The sequence below is a fragment of the Halichoeres trimaculatus genome, unplaced genomic scaffold (assembly GCF_033239565.1).
Source record: "Halichoeres trimaculatus isolate MK-OKI-2021-1 unplaced genomic scaffold, fHalTri1.1 fHalTri1_scaffold_3, whole genome shotgun sequence".
Lineage (NCBI taxonomy): Eukaryota > Metazoa > Chordata > Actinopteri > Labriformes > Labridae > Halichoeres > Halichoeres trimaculatus.
Window position 1 is genome coordinate 15,439,598 of NW_027437181.1, and position 19,471 is coordinate 15,459,068.

The 19,471-nt window shown below is 38.7% G+C and overlaps 1 protein-coding gene across 3 annotated transcripts in view; it reads right to left on the minus strand.

Moving 5' to 3' along the window:
• The window catches only part of gpc6a (glypican 6a), a 257,930-nt gene that overhangs the window by 69,334 nt on the left and 169,125 nt on the right, over positions 1 to 19,471 (minus strand). For all 3 annotated transcript variants that reach the window (XM_074666146.1, XM_074666145.1, XM_074666147.1), the window contains exon 3: positions 9,230 to 9,621. In XM_074666146.1, coding sequence (XP_074522247.1) covers positions 9,230 to 9,621 — 392 coding nt within the window. The remainder of the gene's footprint in view (positions 1 to 9,229; positions 9,622 to 19,471) is intronic.

Here is a 19,471-nt window from a genome sequence, read left to right on the forward strand (position 1 = left end):
TTGTTATGAATGAGGTCTGGAAGACGTATGTGATGTGAAGGGTTTCAGCCAATAATCTATTTTATTGTTTGGGTTTGGAGCCTTGTTGAGTCTGACACGACAGTATATTTCCAAAGGCATATGATGTGTATGATACCAAGCTATTTTTCTGTTTTATGTGCACCTAAGATGTGTGGCACTGTCTGTTTTGCAGTGAGAGGATGAATAACTCTTCAAATACTGGAAACAAACATTGTGATATAGTCCAGTTGACTGGCATTTGTTTATTTCTTGGCATTGCACTTTATGCTTTTGCAGCATCACAAAGATCCACACAAATGAAGGGAGATGCTTACATATATTTGCTCTTGTAAACTATAAACATGCCAATACACAAATACATTTAGAGTCTTTGAGTAAGGATAAGATAAGCAACTGTGTAAACTTGAGATAAAAATGGAAATCCTTCAGTACATAGCAGCACAGATTGAGCTGGATATGACTGTGTGCACAAGTTGTCATTTATGATAGAACATGGTCTACAGCGCTTTCACTAATTGTGTCTCCTCTCGGTTCTGCTCTGTGAACTTTACAGTCCCCCTACACTCAGCATGTTAAATGTACAAAGACAATTCCAGAGAGGCTGCACTAAAATCAGTAGCTGTCAAATCAATGAACATCTCCCACTGACAGCATAATCCACATGTGAGCAGCTGTGCCTCTATGACACAACGTGGTGGTGCTCTGCAGGCCTTTGTGACCCACACGAGTCAGCTCAAGTGTCTAAGGCAAGGCATGGGGTCGGCTGCTGATCCACCCTGACATGTACCATGTTATGTGGCATGTCTGGAGCGGCGATTGGGACTGTTTCTTTAATTTGGCACGACAAGTGCAAACATGTTAAAAGCAGAAGCCACATTTCTCCACGACCAAGCATGGAGTACATGTCCCACGAGTCCCAGACCTGCATTCCCTATATTGTTATCCATCTGCCGCGGTACCTTCTGGATTAAAAAAACGGCACTCACCCCTTGTTTGTCTGACTCTGAAGGTCTGCCGCCAAGCCTGAATGTCAGGGCCAAACAGGTCTCCAGTGGCTGCCAAGAAACCTCTGGACAAATGTCACAACACCGGTGCTGACAACCTCCTCTAAGTGCTTGTTAAATAAAGATGTGGTGCCATACACTTTCAGTCAAGGTGCAAAAAAGTGGTCAAAAGATGTCATATGGGTTGGCATAGCTGATGGATGTGACATATTTTCAATAGTTGTTGGACGAGGAGGATGCATAAGGGTTTTTTTATTGAAGGGATGAGAGGTTATTTTCCCTAATTTTGGTCAGTTTTTCTCCTTTTGTATTTCTTCTAGACATCCTCCTACTCACAATGAGGCCAACACAGTCTGTCTCAATTATATTCTCAAAATGGGAGAGCATATACTGTACAAAGGCGTATACAGTATATTCCTTTATTATCCTTTCATATCGCGTCCTTGTGTTTCAGACCGCATGCTGTCTCTCATTTCTTCCAACATTCTGCAGTTCACCGCAGATCAAAATCTTTTAATTAAAAAGGACATCTTTGGTGCAGCACATTTCCCGATGACGTGCCAACCTTTTTGAGCCAGTTGCCATCTGCCATCACAGCACTGTGGCTGAGGCCTTATCCCCAGCAAGCTGTGAGAGCTGCGAGCCAGCAAGAGAGGGAGAGTAGTGCGAGCGATAGAGAAAGGGAAGGAGAAGGAGACAGACAGAGAGAGAGCGAGAGATGAGGGGAGACAAGTTTGTGCGGTGCATCTGTAGGAGTGGGCCTCAGCTGAGAAACACGGACGGAGCTCTCTCTTGTGGAGGAGGTCACTTCATCTGCCCTGAGGAGAATCTGCTGCGAGAATGTTCCAGTCCACAATCTGCTTATGCAACTTATTTATCACAAAGAAGAAACTGAGCTACATCAAACTCAACTTAATCACATGAAGAACACTGTGATACTTTTTCCACTTCCTTCTTTAAACAAAGGGATTTTGTCTGTGTGTTTTGAACAAGCTGTGCTGTCTGTTTCAACAGTATGTGAGTGCAGCTGTACTTCAGTTTCACAACGTACCATGCTATTAAATTGGGAATAATCACATCATGTTCTTTTGCTTATGTGCTGTCTTGTATTTAACTGTGTGATTAATCCAGAAAGAGTAGAGAATAATCTGGTATTGGCAGATAATATCCACTAGGTTGCACAGACAATTGTTCAGAGCTCTGATAAGGAAACTCTCATCTACCTCTGATCTTTTCATGCCTATATGTCTTAAAAAAATCACGTCATCCTGATTCCTCATAACAGTCAAATGCATCAGCTTCAGGTATTAAAAATAACTTCATAGAAACTTGAAAGAGACCAACTGTTCTACTGAAACAAGCACATAATCAGCTTTGTTCTCCTCACAGGGGCTTTAAAAATTAACTCCTGTTTCATTTTGAGAAAAATGAATTATAGCTTAAAACAGCAAACCAACCTCTGTGATATTTCCTAAGCCATGAAATCTCAATCTCTAGCAGTCTTCAACCTGATCCTGTATCTGCACAAAGAGGATATCTGCACGGCCGGTTCCCTTGGCATGCCTTTGCGTCATCTCACTAGGCCTGATACAGTTTCACAAACCTGCAGAGGTGAAAGAAGCGCTGACTTCTTTGAGGCAGGTGTGCAATACTTGCCAATATCCAAGAGTTAAAGTACTCTCTTTTTGTAGTTTCCTGTCTTTTACAATTAGACTTAGCAGTCACTTTGAGTGAAAAAAAAAAGAAAAAGTGGAAATTATTAAATTTCAGTCCAAACAAAAATGTGATTAAAAGTCAATTATTTCATTTGTGATGATCAGATAAGAAGTGTATAATTGAGGTGTTGCTACCTAGGTGACTGTAATCTCCAATCTAAGCAATTTTCAGAAAAAAAATGAAACAAATAAGAGCTATTAAATTTAACTAAACCACAATCATGTGACAATTATCTGTTTTAAGAAACCAGATGGAGAAAAAGTGGCCTGAGTTGCTTGTAATAAGTAAAATAATGTGCTAATTTGTGTGTGTGTGTGTGTGTGTGTGTGTGTGTGTGTGTGTGTGTGTGTGTGTGTGTGTGTGTGTGTGTGTGTGTGTGTGTGTGTGTGTGTGTGGGTGGGGGGTTATTTACAGAATAATGTCCTTCATCAGTTCACTTGAGAAGTGTATATGAGCTTTACCAGCCCCTCTGAAGTGAGAGGCTGTATAGTCAGACTTCACTCACACATTCAAGATGCAGTCTAAAAAAGATTGATACCCAAGAGTGTGTTTGATCAGTGCTATTTCCCCACAATAAATTACTCAAAAGGAAAAAAACAAAACAGAAAAGATGCTCCCAGCTTGCAATGAAATTAAAACAAACAGCAGAATGTGCTGTGACATTTACAGTGATGGAAATAAAAATAACTCTCTGAAAAAATAGCAAGCTAGAAAATAAACACTTTTCAGGGTCTAGTCAAAGGTTGTGTCTGCATTAATTTGGACGTAATGATAAATTGTTTATGTTATTACATGCCAGCAGTTGAAGATCAGCATGCTGTACTTTTCTACAAAAGTGAACAATGAGTTCTCATAAAAAAAAATCTGTTCCAACCCAAAAATCATCAGTCTGTTATTTTCCCTCACATTAGTCCCTTATATTTTTCTGTGCATTCAAAGTAATGATTGAGAATGAGTCTGTTTTCTGAGCACATCCTGTTGCGAGCTGAATGCTCTCGCTGTGTTGTCTCGACAGTGAGCGGGCCAAACTGATAAATAGCAAAGAGTGAGGGAAGCAGGAAAAAAAGATGAGTTACCAAGAAGTACTATGGAAACCACACGGCACTGATCGTGATATTTCTCACATGTCAGTGAGTCTCTAATCTGGCAGAGCATTAATCTAAGGTAAATGTTGTGTAAAGATTAGGAATTGCCTTGGAGCTTAATGTTAAATTATCTGACAGTTCGTGGTAGGAAATGAGTGTATAATGAGATCAACATGACAGCATAAGCCATCAGGGAAAAACAAATCCCCCAGTACAAAATACCTTCCTTCCTTCCATCATCACGGCAGCTAAGTACGCAGCACGGACGCTCACAGCCTCCCGTGCGTATGCAGAATGAGTGATAAGTGCTCTAAATGCCTGAACTTTAAACCTCTGAAAAGGGCCAAATCCCTGCAATCTTCTCAGAGCTGCTCTTAATGTGCTTGGACTGTGTTTTAAGTACTCCCAGGATAAAACTCTTAATGGTCATCATAAACTGTAATCCAAAGAGATTCTGCTCTTAATCCAGGATCGAGGTCCAGGAAACTGTTCAGTACAAGTCGAGTGAAATCCTATTTAATGGAGTGATATCTGCCCTGTACTGACTTGACTCCATGCAGAGCAGTGTCTGAGCAGTAATTACAATCGCTCCGTCATCATCACAGCGTCATTTTGAGTGGAAGTAACATGGAAAATTGAACAGACGGAGGGAGGAAAGAACAGTTTTATGTGAAAAGACATGTTTTATTATATTAAAAATCAGGTTTTATGAGTTTCTGGGCTGATTTTTAACTGACTTCACAAGACTGGTTAGTAAGAGTCACTTATTAGGAACATTTTCAGGGGTACAATGCAACACTTTAATGTGGATGGTATATTTAAGTGACTCAGAAATTAATTATGTAGCAAAATAAAACACAAGGTGACAGGTATGGTATGTGTTTGGACATCACATGCTACTTCCTGTGCAATTTTCCTCCTCCCGTTTTCTTTTCTCTTCCATTGAATAGTCAGCCATTAACCACTAATCTTACGTTTTATGTGCTACAAACAAATTTAGTACAGATAAAAATATCCTGTTGTTCAAAGGTATCTGAAAGTTACGTTTTGCCACACTGTCCACAGGAGAAGGTGAAAACATTACTTGGCAAACTTGCTGGATTCCCTTCTGCTGATTGGTTTGATGTAAAGTGTCAGCTCTGGTTCTCCTTGGAATCATATGTCATCACACCACTGAATTTATCACCAATCAAAATTAAGAATGACATATGATTGGGAGAAAAAACATTCTCCATCCCATAAAAATAGAAAGTAAGGATTAAATGTGTTTTCATAAAATAATTCAACAAACTTAGTCAACAAACTCAGTCAAAACAAACCATGACTAAAGTTTTACTTAGTTTTACTAGTTAAAACAAATCTACCCATGTTACTTACAAAATTGGGTTTTGTAGTTGAGCACTTTATTAACATGAGTATTTGGGATTTAAGCCATCCAGTGTTTCTTACTTCACTATATGAGCAGCATCTTCCTCTCCATTTAAACAAAAAGAGTCTACCATAACAAATATTTTTGTTATGAGACACACTACCCACAAAGACAGAGTAAATACAAGCAGAAGTATTGCAGATAGTCAAGGTCATGCGGTCTGAGACCAACACATATTTCAATCTCAACTTTCAGGGCAAAGTGAACAAGAAAGCTGTCAAAATAAAACCAAAGTTTTTAAAGTTTTATGACAACATCTGCTTGGGAAGGTTGTGCAAATGTTTATTTTCTAAAGCACTAAGTCAGTTTTCAGCTCTTTGGTTTGTCCAGCCAACAATCCAACTCTGACAAATATTTGCATTGAAAGAATTTAAAAAGAGAAATGCAGGTTCTTCCAAGAAAAAGCAGAAAAATGATTAAAGAAGCATATATTTGACAGCTTACTGTCGTACAAAATTTAATTAAAAAAACGCATTCTGCAATGTTAGACTGACACTTTTACTTTCCTGTTTAAGTTTGTTGGCGTAAAGTTTTCTACCCTCATGACAGATAGTTTATACAAAGAGGATTCCACAATATGATTTGTTTGAATTTGTTTGGCTGCTTTTTGCATAGGTGAGCTCCTAAAATAATTCAGATGCCTGAATAACTTTACACATCAAAACAATGATTTATTGAAGATAAAATAATCACAGCTGTAGCTCCAACTTATTGCAGAATTCCCCCTAAAAGCATATAAATCCTCACCGCTTGCGGGCATAAAATTGAGCAGAAGCACCTTGTGAACGGTGTTGTGCTTACACAGAGCAAGAGAAAAATTTGACTGCACTTTAAGTGTGTATTGTGAGGAGATGCTGGTGGCTTTCTGCTGCTGAGAGCAGCAGGTACAGAGGGTGAGTCTGAGGTCAAGGTGATTTGTCATGTCAAACAACTTTTCACCTTGAGCTGTATGGTTGTTCATCGGCCTGACAGCCTTCAGCAATGCCACACTGTTTCCTGGCTTCCCTTCATAATTGATGAGGAAGCCGGGAATATGGGATTTGATCCAGCGTGAGGCAGCCTTTTAGACCCGGACCAGATGTACAGAAGTGCTCATTCTAACTCTTCTGAAGAAATAGTTTTACCACTGTAGACTGGTGAGAAGCTGGAGGAGTGGCAAACCAAACACTCAGTTATAAACAGGTTGATATTACTGACTCTTCATAAATGATGTACTGCAGCAGAGCCCAGCACTTAGATATAACACACCACTCAATGCTAATTCCTGCAGGCCCTGATAATAGCACTAGTATAGGAGCTATAATAGGAGGGTGATAGTATATCAAGCTAATGGTTTAGTTTCAGATGCAAAAAAAAGCTGGCTTCTGCTTTAATGAAAAGAAATATAAGCACTCTAGTTATGTGAGTATATCTTAACCCTCTGAGTAAAAGTAAAACAGCTTTGAAAAGCTAATCACCTTTCAATTTTACACAATTAACTGCAGCAAAAGATTTTTTTTAATTGGCACTCTTAAATTAAAATAAAAAAATCTTACTTGAGCTATATGCAACATAAAACTTCTACTGGTAATTACATAAAGTCGAGTCAAGACAAAGTGATGTTATAAACATGAAAGCATAGATTGAGCTTTGTATAGATATTTTTAGTCTCAACAATCCCCACAATCATAAACAAACCTACAGCTGTGGCATCAAGGTAAACTCACTCCCTACTCTTGCCCTGTTTTCTGTCTATCATCCTGTTCTGTTGAAATAAAGGCACAAAAAACAATATCACTTATATAAAAAACAAAATCCAAACTATAATCAGCTGTGGCACTTGATTGTTTCATTTTTTGGTGCCACAGAAGTATATGCTATCATGTGCCAATCATTTGCAATCATTTCTGTTCACAGTGTTCCCAGCTCCATGATTTTGCCTCTTTCTCCTTGAGGTCAGTTCTGAATGCAAGGAGTTAGCTGAGCCTCCAAGATAAGATTGATTAAACTTCTCTCTCGAATTTGTGCACATCTCATTTACTTTGTGCCTGTATTCTACTTTCTTCCTCTCCTCTTCCAACAATTGGTCTCCTCTGTTTGGCTGAAAGCGACAGTTTCAAGTAGATCAAAGAGAATTTAATCTCTGTTGAACTCAAGAGACATTTTTAAAACTGATGTTATACCCGATGTTTAAAAAAAGGAATCTTATACACAATATGTCTAACTGCAGGTGAAATAAGTTATAAAGGGTCAGATAGATGGAGAGGAAATGACTTTGTGATTTATAAGGAATGTTTTAAGGAGGTCTTGCAGATTATTCTTTTTTTTAACATGTTCAAATCAGTCATTTCTGTGTTGACTGAGTTTTCCAAAAGCATCACGGATTAGAAAACTGTTCAATGGTACAATTTCAATGTAAATACTGACTCTTGCTACTATTTTTTATCTTTAAGCCTTTTTTATTTTATAAACTTTAGCTCTGCAATCTATCACCAAAAGCAAACAGCTTTGGTTATATAATGCATCCAACTATGACGTCCATGAAAAACTGTTGTGTAACTTTCTGTTTTCACCATGAAATTACGAAACACATCCATTGAGCCTTTAAGAAAACATTTCAAGTTTCGAGTGTTTGATGATGCTCAAAAACGGATTTATTTTTCCATGTAATCAAACACTTTCACCAGTCAAACCACTGACAACAACAGCAGGGATAAACAAAATTATTAAGAGCATCAAATTAACCATCAGCTTGGAAAATGTCATCAAATTATCTGACACACATTGTCTTCAACTGTAACAACGCAGGAACAGCTCCACAACAAAATATAAAACAGAAATCTAGGGAGAAAATGAGCTTTAATCTCTGCTCTTTTGCCAAGCTTTCGTCTCAGCGGGTGACTGGACTGTAATACGGAGGATACACTGTGTACTGCATATTGAATACTCTAGCAGTCACATGAAAAAGTGTCTCATACTGGGCTCATGACTGGAGATAAAGTACATCCAAAAAAGAAGAATCTCGTATCCAGTCATTATGACTGAGTTTAGGGTAAATAATTGAGATCAAATGGAAAGCTGGATTCAAAGCAAATGGACAACACTGCCATGAGGCAAGAGTATTAAATTGTAGCTAAATAAAACAAATAAAGGGTGCACACCAGTGGTACTGGAGCAATTTTTTTTTAATTTCATCTTAAACTGAGAGGGTTATTTATTTTTATTTTGCATCAGTCATCCCCCTGTTGACAAAAAGTTTTCTTTGCAAGTTTTATCCTGCGCATGTATAAGAAGAGGTGGCATGAGTCCCCCCTTCCCCCAGAATCTAACTGGCCACTTGCAGACAGCTGTCTTTCTTCTCAGTGGCAGAAATTATGTTAAAATCTATGTTTTGGACTATCTTTTAACAGGCTGCATTTAGTTTTCTTTGCACTTTAATGAAGTATATTTTATCTCCTCAGTGCTTTTAATCAGAGCTTTGACAGTGCATCTCAGTCATGAAAAATGAGCTATGAATTTCTTAATGTTTTTGCTCTGTTTTGTCACTTTTTGAGTAAATGAAAGGGAAACAAAACAGGACATTAACATCTTCAAGGTGTATTGGTATGCTTTTTCTCTGAATAGAAATGATAAAAGGAGACAGAACAGTTATATAAATGTGATTCTTTTTTATGTGTGTATAGTGCACACATACCCCCACTGGACAAGTTAGAGCCCCAGCTGTGCCAACCCAGTGAAAAAAAGTGTGTATATCTGCCCCTGGTTGTAACTCACTTTGCCTGACACAGGCACATAAACTGCACGGAAACATTCTGTCTTTGTGGCAGTGGGTTTGATTCACTTTTCAGGTTACAGAGAGGCTTCAGTATAAATTGCAATCAAGCAAAAACACCCCAGAGGAGCTTTAAAGCAAAATACAACAACACAGGATGATGTAACAGCAGGGGCTTGTGGGAAAAAAATCAGAGCAGCTATGAGAAGAAAATGAAGCTCACCTTGGCGACCCTGTTGGCGACCTCCCGACCCACCATTAGCCCCTGCACAAACGTCCGTGCTGCGATGAAAGCCCTGGTGACCTGGGCCTTCAGTTTCCTGGGCACATCGCCAAAAGGCTTTAGCTGATCGCCGTATTTACTGACACACTCCAGGTAGTCGTCTGTGAAGTGGTACTGTGAGTTCAGCAGCTGGAACATGCGCTCCAGCAACCGGGACCAGAAGTCGTTCAGCATCTCCTCCAGGTTGACGTTGCCCCCCGTATAGTAGCGCTTCAGCTCGGTGAACAGGTCCTGGAACACCTCTGAGTTCTGCATGTACAGCTTCCCATATGTCCGTGTAAACATACTGTTGAGAGACTTCTCAGAATTGTCCAGCAGCTCCAAGAAAAACTCTAGAGCATGAAGAAAGGAAACAAAAAGCTGGGTCACCTTTACAGCATCTCATTCAATATTCAATTGAAAAAACAAAAGGAAAATAGTCTTTAGAGTAGTGTTGCTGCATCTTACTGTCTTTATTTTAAAGCTCTCCACACACAATGTACAGCAGCCAACAAGAGGCACTTGATTATGTGGAGAAAGTAAGGCCAGAGCATTAATAATTTAAAAGCAGAAATAATGGGCCACAAGGACTATGAATGATTAATGTAAAGGTTCTGATTGCAGACTGTAACAAAATATTCAGAAGTTTTAGACACAGACACAAGTATACAGAATCATCTTGCACCCAGCATTATTCCCAGACGCATTAGTTTCCCATTGACACACTTTATTTGTCTACTGAGGAGCTGCACTATGAATCTCTTACTGAATCTAGTGTTACAGTAAGAGCTGTGCATACATCAAACCTTCAGATTATGTTAAGCATCCAATACAAGTTTTCACACACCAAACCAAAAATAAAACTTCTAACTAATATCTTCAAACACCAAGGGCAAGTTAATTTTTTTAGTTACTTTATTTTTGCTTTGGACAAAGTTTGCAGTTTTGTTTGCAGACTCCTTTATTTTTCAAAGAAGCCTGTGAAAAATTTTATATTTATTTGAGGGGACAGTGTCTATGCTTCAGTGGTTAGGGTGAAGGTGGGCTTTTCCCCATGAGAGCAGTGGACTGACATTTGAGAGCTGGCATTTCTTGGAGACAGGCTGTCAACTTCTACGCTACTGACTGTGGAATCTCCAAGTGTACAGAAAGCAATTTATGGACGTTGGGACTGATCTTGCAGGATGTTGCGTAGGTACAAAAGGGAGGAAGTCTAGTTGCTTTGGTAATTTTTTTATTTGCCAGGATGCAAAAAACTCATTTTAACAAAAAGATTTGTATGCACTTCAAAAATTCACTTTGTGTAGATCAAATAACTGGATAACATTTGGAATTGTTTAAAAAATTGTTTAATAAGGCAGACAAAATCCATCCAATCCACGCTTGGTTTAAAAATTTACTCTATATCATTATTTTACCCCTTTTTATTTTATTTTTCTTTATTTTTGAACCTGATTGAGCGTTTCAGCCAATCAGGTTCAGGCTGCCTGGAAAACATTGAGGAACAGGTTTCTGTTACAGTTTACTTGTTTTTTGTTTGTTTGTTTTTGTTTTTACTTATGTGTTGGTCCTTCAAGTTAAGCAGAGATAAGAACATCAGTCAACAAATACAATGGCATTACAAACCACTATTTGTCAACAATATAAAGCATAGTAGTTAATATTTCACTTCAACAATGTGGTGTTTTATGTGGTAATCTACATCAAACACAGACATCAGCATTTACATGTGAAACAAAACTTCTTTTCAAATTAAAGTTTTGTTGCAATTATATTTTTGTCTCTCTGTCATCTGCTGAAGCAGCTTCCTTCCATGTGAGAACCTGGTCTCTGGAGCATTAATCCATCCAATAAATAGAAAGAAAGATAAATAAAGCATCATTATCCTGGGAGTCTCAAAGTTAAGAACGTCGGGAAGATCACAACATGTCTTTCTATGCTAAAACTGTCAAACCCTCCTCCTCCCTTCTCTTTACAGGCGCAGACATTTCACACTTCATACCTGCTAATAAACCAAATGGAAGATAAGCTGTGAGCTGCTTGACATTTCTTTGCATTGCTAACGACAGCAGTCACACCCTGCATGGTGGTCATACTCACGTCTAATAATACATTCTTCCTCTTGGTTTAACACCACTTAACTAGAAGACGTGGGAATCCATAAAGTCTACATTCTTAGGGAGGACTCTGATGTAGGAGATCAAGGAAACTAAATATGTAGATGAATTAATACTTTAACCAAGTCTTCAGATTCCACGTATTTTACATGCACACTTGTAGAACAACATTAAACCTTTACTTTTGATTCAATTTGATTGAGGTCATTTCCACAAGGTCACTGAAGCAATAAGACAATAAACATCATGCCGGATAGGACAAACAGGTTACAAGACTAGAAAATCAGGCCAAACTTTCTTTCAACTTTTAAGAAAGCGGATTCAAATGCTACAGCATCATTATTTCCAATCACATCACCCTCACCGTGCTCTACATGTTATTGTCACTGGAACTTTCAAAGTCACATCTGAACCGTTCTCGCCGGCTTTAAATTTTTCTTTTTTTTCTGAGCTTCCTCTTTTCTTTCCATCAAAATGAAACCTCTGCATCACCTCTGAACCAGGAAGGAGACCATTCTCTCGTTTCTCATTCTACTTTCCTTTGCAGCTAAGTGTCCTGACATTACACCCACTTCTGTTTAAATACTGAGAGCCTGCAGGGCCTTTTGCATTCCATTTTCCAATTAGACTCAAATCAAGGACAGGTAAGCCCCTGAGTATCACACAGGCAGTAATGTATCTGTGTTACCATTGAAAAAGCTCCCAGGGTGAGTAATAAATATCATAGGAACTATTTTACTTATATTGTTTGTTTGAATCAGTGTGAAAGTCCCGTAATTGAGCCTGATGTGTTTATTACTGCACTCATGTGCTCATGGTTTACTTGAATATTTTGGACCATAAATCATGTTTTTTTCTGAGCTGCTGCTTCTGAGGCTGTGAGACATTTAAGGGTGTGAATCTAATAGTATAAAAAGTTTGATGATTTCAGGCTGATTAGTTGAAACCAGAGGTGACCTCAACAGCACAATAATACTTTGCATTTTATACATGACTGTCTAAAATCAGCTCCTATGTGCTTATTGATTTCTGATCAGAAGATTGCATGACTGAGCTCAGTAGTTTTCTGTTCTTGAGATTTTTTACCCCTCACAGGGAAACGTGATTCAAAAGCTTTCATATAAATATTTTTTTTGACGACAAAAGGCATTGCTTTGGATTATTTCAGATTTACAAAACTGCCCTCAGTTAATTGTGCTCGTTTCTTTGAAACAGTTCAAGTAAATGCCCAAAGTTTAAAGTTGCATAATGTGAACTCAAGAGTTCTTGAATTAATGTCTCCTGAAATATTCATCAATCTTCTCTTGCATAACTGTTTGGTCTTTCTGTGATTTCAGGGCCAGTTACCTAGAAAACAGAGTGCACTGAGAGTTTCTGAAAGCTGCTGCAGCCTGCCAACTCACTGAGTGAACTGCTCTCTGCTGTCCAAAAAACATATTTGGCTGTAGAATTACCATTGTGTATTACTGACCCTGGACAACATCCAACTGTCAGGCCTTCAGGGTGTCAATAGTTGGACACTAGAGCTGCATGGGTGTGTGCTTTCCTGACAGAAAACTTTTGGGGATCATCAATTCCTCTGAAGTAACCAAGGTTATACAAATTCAAATAAATTAGGTTTTCAGAGAATTCAGATGTTCCAAGAAAAACATCTTGGGAGAGCTTCATTTTCAAGGTTGAACAAAAACCCTGGCATGTTTACAAGAAGTTTTCACAACACTTTCATTATCATCTTACTGAACAACCTTTAAGTTACATCAACACTGAAGCAATTTATTTTCTTACAAAACAGAACAAAGTTGTCAAATCTTAAAATAAATGGATCAGTTCATGACATCTAGGAATACAGACACTTAAAACCATTGGCCTATGTATATGGTGAGGGATTTTTTGAGAGATTGAGGTCTGGTACTTTACTTTGTATTCCATTTCATGTCATGCTATATTTTCCCTTATAGTTATCCGTAGAATACCCATAACAATGTCTCCCTTCATCCTGCTGCCACCTGATGGAAATAAGGCCACCATGGTGGTTTGGAACAGCACATTTCATTTTAGAAGCCTTCCAATGTGCTTGGCTGATAAGTTAAAGTACTGAGCACTGTGAGCCACACAGACTTAAAATATCATTGAGTAATTAAAGCTATCATCTCTGCGCTAAGCATACCGGTGCACATGATCAGACTGATGTCTGTTTCCAACCACATCACAAAAGCCAGTCGAGCTCTACTTTTAGTCTGGGGATCAAAGAAGATAACAACAGTGCTTGCAAAAGATTGGCAAGTGATTGCCAGTCACCACCGGTCTGACTCTGATATTAGATACGACTTCAGGTTGACATGTCGTGACCAGTCATTTTCTTTGCCATTGTGACTGATTCAAGTTTTTTACACTGGAAAGAAAAGCTCTATAATGTTGACATAAAATTTTAAACTAATTCTGAAAAGTAAAAAAAAATGGAAATTCATGTTTTCAGTTAACGACACAAATGGTTCCAATGACCTATTGAGCTTTGGCAATTAATTGCCATGACAAAATAACCAGTTTGGAACATTCAAATCCTGACACTGAATACAAAAAAATGCAGAAAAAAAACCTCATTAGTGGTGGATAGTCATAAATGAGGTGAGACTATTTAATATTGCAGTCAAAAAGAAAACTGTGTCAGTCCTCTCAAAGTAATTCAGAGTGTGAAGAATTCATTTTCTCTAAGCGCTGTACTAAGTGCTCCTTTGATATCTGGCCTAATTACTGTAAATAATTACTATGATTAATAAAGGTGACCTTTCTGTTGCTTGGATAATAACAATATCTACAAAAAAGAAGTGCATTGACGCATTAATTCACTTCACCCCATTTCAGACTCAGAAGCTCATTTTTCACCGGCTCAACAATAGGAGCTGTAATTCTAAGTGTGGTTAATTAAGACCTAATTTTCAATTAATTGTCCAACAGCCTTGAATGACCCCAGGGCACTTATTGTACAAAGCTGAGCGTGGAGATTAATACTTTTTATGTTTGAGCATGGTGAAGTAATGCTTTTAGAGAGGACTCAGAGAGACACAGCTCTGCCTGTCAATCTTTTGTTTCTATAAATTAAATGATAGCCATTATGTAAAACAAAAGCCGTCATTACATGAATTAATCCATGCTGATATGGATTTAAAATTTCCAAATAATGGTAAAGTGGGTTAATAAGTATGCCTAACTTGGACAAGTATAGATACAAACAGATTTAGGCCTATATCTGTTTTGTTTCAAGCCCTGTTAACAAACATCCAATTATTTTGCTTTATCGACCAGAGCTCTTTGATCTGCCATTTTTACAGCTTGCTGGCAGCGAGCCCGTGACACCTCTCAAAAAATATTCCATTTCAAAGGAGGAAAAGTTTTTGTCACACTCTCAATCAAGTGAGACACTTGAGCTGCATGTTAACAGCCAAGAATCAGCCTGAACTGCTCCTCACACTCTGCTGAGAATAGGATGGCTCCAAATTGTTGTAACTGTGGTTTTCTTGTGTTGATTTTTCCAGCTCAAAGGTGGAACAAGAACAACGTTTTGGAACAATGTAACCAGAGGGGAGTTCAAAGCCATGGTGGTGGTTTCAGCAGTAGTCATGGGGGTTATTGTTGTAACTTTTGGTGTTGACATTCATTGTCCCCAGTGAATATACTGTTAATCCTAGTCCGGGGTATAATTTTATAAAATAAATAAGTATGACAAATCCAAACACACTGAATAAATTTCAGGGGTACTTTGATAAAAACCAACTTGCAAATGTTAGCAGGCTCACTTGCAAAAATGAGCTGTGGAAAGGATGCATACTAGCACATTAGCAATAGGGATATTGTTCGTTCACAAGCTCTCTGGCTCAAAGTGTCATCCTGCCTCTGTACAGCACAGGGGGAGCTACACGCCTGGACACAGGCACCTTGAGTTGGCATAACAACTTTTAATAACATGCTGCCAGACTTCATGAGAAAAATAGTCTCTTTGAAGAGCAGGACTTGAAGACTGTGTGATAGGATGGTAGTAAGACAGAGAGAGGTAAACCCTGCTGCTTGTGTAATAAAGACTTCTCTTTAAAAAGAAAAGGAGTCAGTGTGTGGGACAAGGTCAAACCCTAGCTCTTTTCTAACTTTCACTTAGGTGACCAATGACTGCATCAAGTGGGCGGGAAAGTTAGAGTGTCAGTTTCAAAATGTAGGTTAGAGCAACTGAGAAATGGAGGTATATTTTTAAAGCTATTTTACCATCTGCAAAGCAATTCAAAGAATAAGTAGAAATAATAAGTGTAGAGGTCTAGTTCAACAATATAGATACCATTTAAGTTTCATTTAATGAAGGCAAACATGTTTAGAATTTGCAGATCACCCTCAGTGCTGACCAGTAAATTGTGCAAGACTAGACATAAACCACATCTTTGACCTTTTCAGCCACTCTGATCAAGATCCATTTCCAGACATGGCAATATGATCTATGATTCAGGTTGAACAGAATGGTGTCATATTTCATCTCTTGTAACCATCACCGAGATGTTGCACCATCAATGTTGAGCTTTTTGGGGGCGAGGGACCTTCCCTACCTTTTCTCACAACAGCAAGTTAAAGGTAAGTTGTGATTACAACATAAGAATGAGGCATTTTAAAAACACTCTTACCACAGCTAGATCTTTCAAAAGAGAAAATGACAGCTTAACCACATGTCTCAAATGCATGAAGACATTCAGCTGTCCAGTACCTGTCCACTTTAATGCATATTTTGTGTTCCTTTTGCTTTGTTTGTTCCAGTTTTGATTTTTGTATCCATTTTTTCCATACATAAAAACACTTGATTATCTGTTGATCATAAAAAAGAAGTATGACTTTAGTACACTGCATACTTGTATGTGCATTTTTTTGCCGTTAGCCCTGGACCACTAAGCACTGAGGCCACCCATTGATCAAATGTGTTAATCAAACATGCTAATAACAGCAACAAAAACAACAACAATAATAATAAAAGCATTTCATTTTCAAATACTTTACAGTTTGGCAGTTTATTGTGTACTTCAGAGATAAATGACCTCCAGTAAATATTGCTGTTGCACTGTGTGCTCATGCTGAACCTGGTCATTTCCATCCAATTGTTATTCACAATTTAAGGCAGCAAGTCTCGATCGCAACAGATACTTGAGCTGACTGCAGGTTTGTTTTGTTTTGCTCCCTCCAATACTCATTACCTTCATAAGATACAGCAGTGCGTGTGTGTGTGTGTGTGTGTGTGTGTGTGTGTGTGTGTGTGTGTGCGTGCGTGCGTGCGTGCGTGTGTGTGTGTGTGTGTGTGTGTGTGTGTGTGTGTGTATCCCAAGCCAATTATGATAATGTTGTTTTTCAGTTGTGTGTGTGTCACACCATGGACTGAGTGGGGTTGCAAACAAACAACCCAGAACATGTGTGGACTCTGTATTTGAGATACTGTTTAATGATTATTATTATAATTATTTTAATGCAAAAGTAGACAAAAATGATTAACATGATTTACAATGAATTAACAAAATGAACAAGATAAAAAGATGATTTAATGTAATTGACATTTACTACATAAACATCAGTCAAAACTCGGTGCAGTTTCAGGAGGCAAACCAATTATTTGTTCATTATAAATCTACAGTGTCAGTGTTTCATTTTACAGTTAATTGAGTTTAATTTACCTTCTCTTAGTATATTTTGTGCTTAACTTTTTATTCATAACACAAACAAGAAGCTACAAATGTAACTGAGGGTTCTCATTTTCAACACACAAGACCACCCTCACTGAACACTGTAGCTGCTTCATTAATGCATCAGAAACAGCTGCTTTCAATCACACCCGTGTTGATGCTGATGAATCCCAATCATTCATTAATGGATAGCATGATAACAAGACCTTAATTAGAATGAATTAACATACCCTAATGACACTGGATGAGAAACATCATATTAGCCAGTGGAGTAAAACCACATTCATAATGAAAAGAGTCATCGTGGCACTGATGAGAGGGACAGATAAAGGCCCCTGAACAAAGACAGTGGAGAAAGGTAACTAGAAAACAACAATAATGGAGAAAAAGAAGTATTGCTCTCCCACAATAAAAACAACACTGACAGGAGATCGTGGAGGTGGTGAACTCTCATTATATCCTTTCAGAGAAGCAAACAAAAAAGATGTCATGGCTTTTCACAAAAGTGCAACACAACAATTTAGAGGCCACAGGAAAACAAGCCAGTGTGTTTTGCTCAGCTAACACTAAGAGTGTTTCCATCGCCATCCTTGAGGTCAGACCTTAGGCATCCCACCCTGCACCAAAACTTTTAATCAGATAAAGAAGTCAGGAGAACACACCAAGTCTGACTGTGGGCAGAGGAGGAGGGTAGGGTCCTTTGTCTTGCAATATTAGCTGACCAAGTCTTCAGACTGTTGTGCGAAATTGTACAGCAATAGTACTGAGAGACTACATGATTTTTGCCCAAGCCACTTTGACAGTCTTGTAAATAGCAAGCTGTGCCCTGTTGGGTGCAACAGCAGGACATAGGCGTGTCACGGTAGTGTCAGAGTGCATTTATTTGAAATGATTTGGTGAAGTACATAGTACATAAGCACAGAAGCATAAATATTTTATTCTAGTTTTGTATAGGTAGTGAGATATTTAAAGGGCAACTCCAGTTTTTTGACACCTGGACCTTATTTATAGGTGTGTGCATGCTCATATACTCACTCAGACAAACATTGTGCAGCTCGGAGTCCTTCAGAAGTTATTTAGATCCAACCAATTTTAGCCGCACTTAGCGGGGGCCACGGCAAGGGAGCTTCAGCGCGGGACATAATCTCTGCAAAATTGCTCATTTCAGCTATATTTTTTCATCCACCGCCAGTGTTATCACAAACACACTCCTCTTCTGTTGCCATAGGCGAACACTGTCCACAAGCGCAAGACCAGTTCGCATTGAGTCGTGGACGTACTCCTGTTTGTTGTTCTCGAGCCAGCTCTTCGTCTCTTTCCCTCTGCATCCTTCTGGAGCTCCTCGTCCGTGTACTCAGGCTCAAACCGGTAAGGACAACCGTCAAACGTTTGTTTACCAGGTCAGCTCTGGGTCAGCTGACCCACCTGAAGACGGTAGACGAGCTGACTTTATGATAACACTGGCAATGGATGAAAAAATATAGCCGAAATGAGCGACTTTGCAGAGATTATGTCCCGCGCTGAAGCTCCCTTGCCGTGGCCCCCGCTAAGTGCAGCTAAAATCGGTTGGATCTAAATAACTTCTGAAGGACTCCGAGCTGCACAATGTTTGTCTGAGTGAGTATATGAGCATGCACACACCTATAAATAAGGTCCAGGTGTCAAAAAACCGGAGTTGCCCTTTAATGTGAACCAACTGTTGAATCAAAAAGTTCAATAAGTGACCGTCATTGCCTGGGCTTTTCTCTCATCTGGGAAAGTAACCGACTGATACTGGGACTGAGACTAGTGCAGATGGATGCAGAGGTAGAAAAACACCAAACTAAGCATAAAGAAGTGTTGTAGACTTGGTTACAACAGCATGTCTCTGAGTGGTTTGAGTGGCATTCCTAATGATTTTCAAGTGGTTTGCCCTTGTTATTTGAACAGCAATAAGTGAAGAAGTCGATTCCACTAAACAAATTACCACCTGCTCCAGCTGACGTTGTTGTGGGAGCCATGTTAGTTTCCTCAGTAGGTGGGCTACAGAAATACAGCGGTATATATGTAAATACAAGGAAAAACATGATTCTCATTAAAGACACTCCAGCCATGCCTATTTTTAAGCTACAATGCTCTAACAACAGTGATTGCTTCAAACTCTTTTGCCGCACCAAGTTGCGCATGAAGGGCAGCCTTCACATAAAGAATACTAAAACAGTTCTATGGCGTAATAGAGATATTTCTCCCGCACATGTAAGTTATTGTAAATTAAAAAAAGACATATAACCCCTATGGAAATAATGTGACACAAACATATGAAAACAAGTTTTATGTGCAGAGTATCTCAACTATCTCTACTCACCACTTATAATTCTGCTCTTGCACTGTGCACTGTGCAGAAG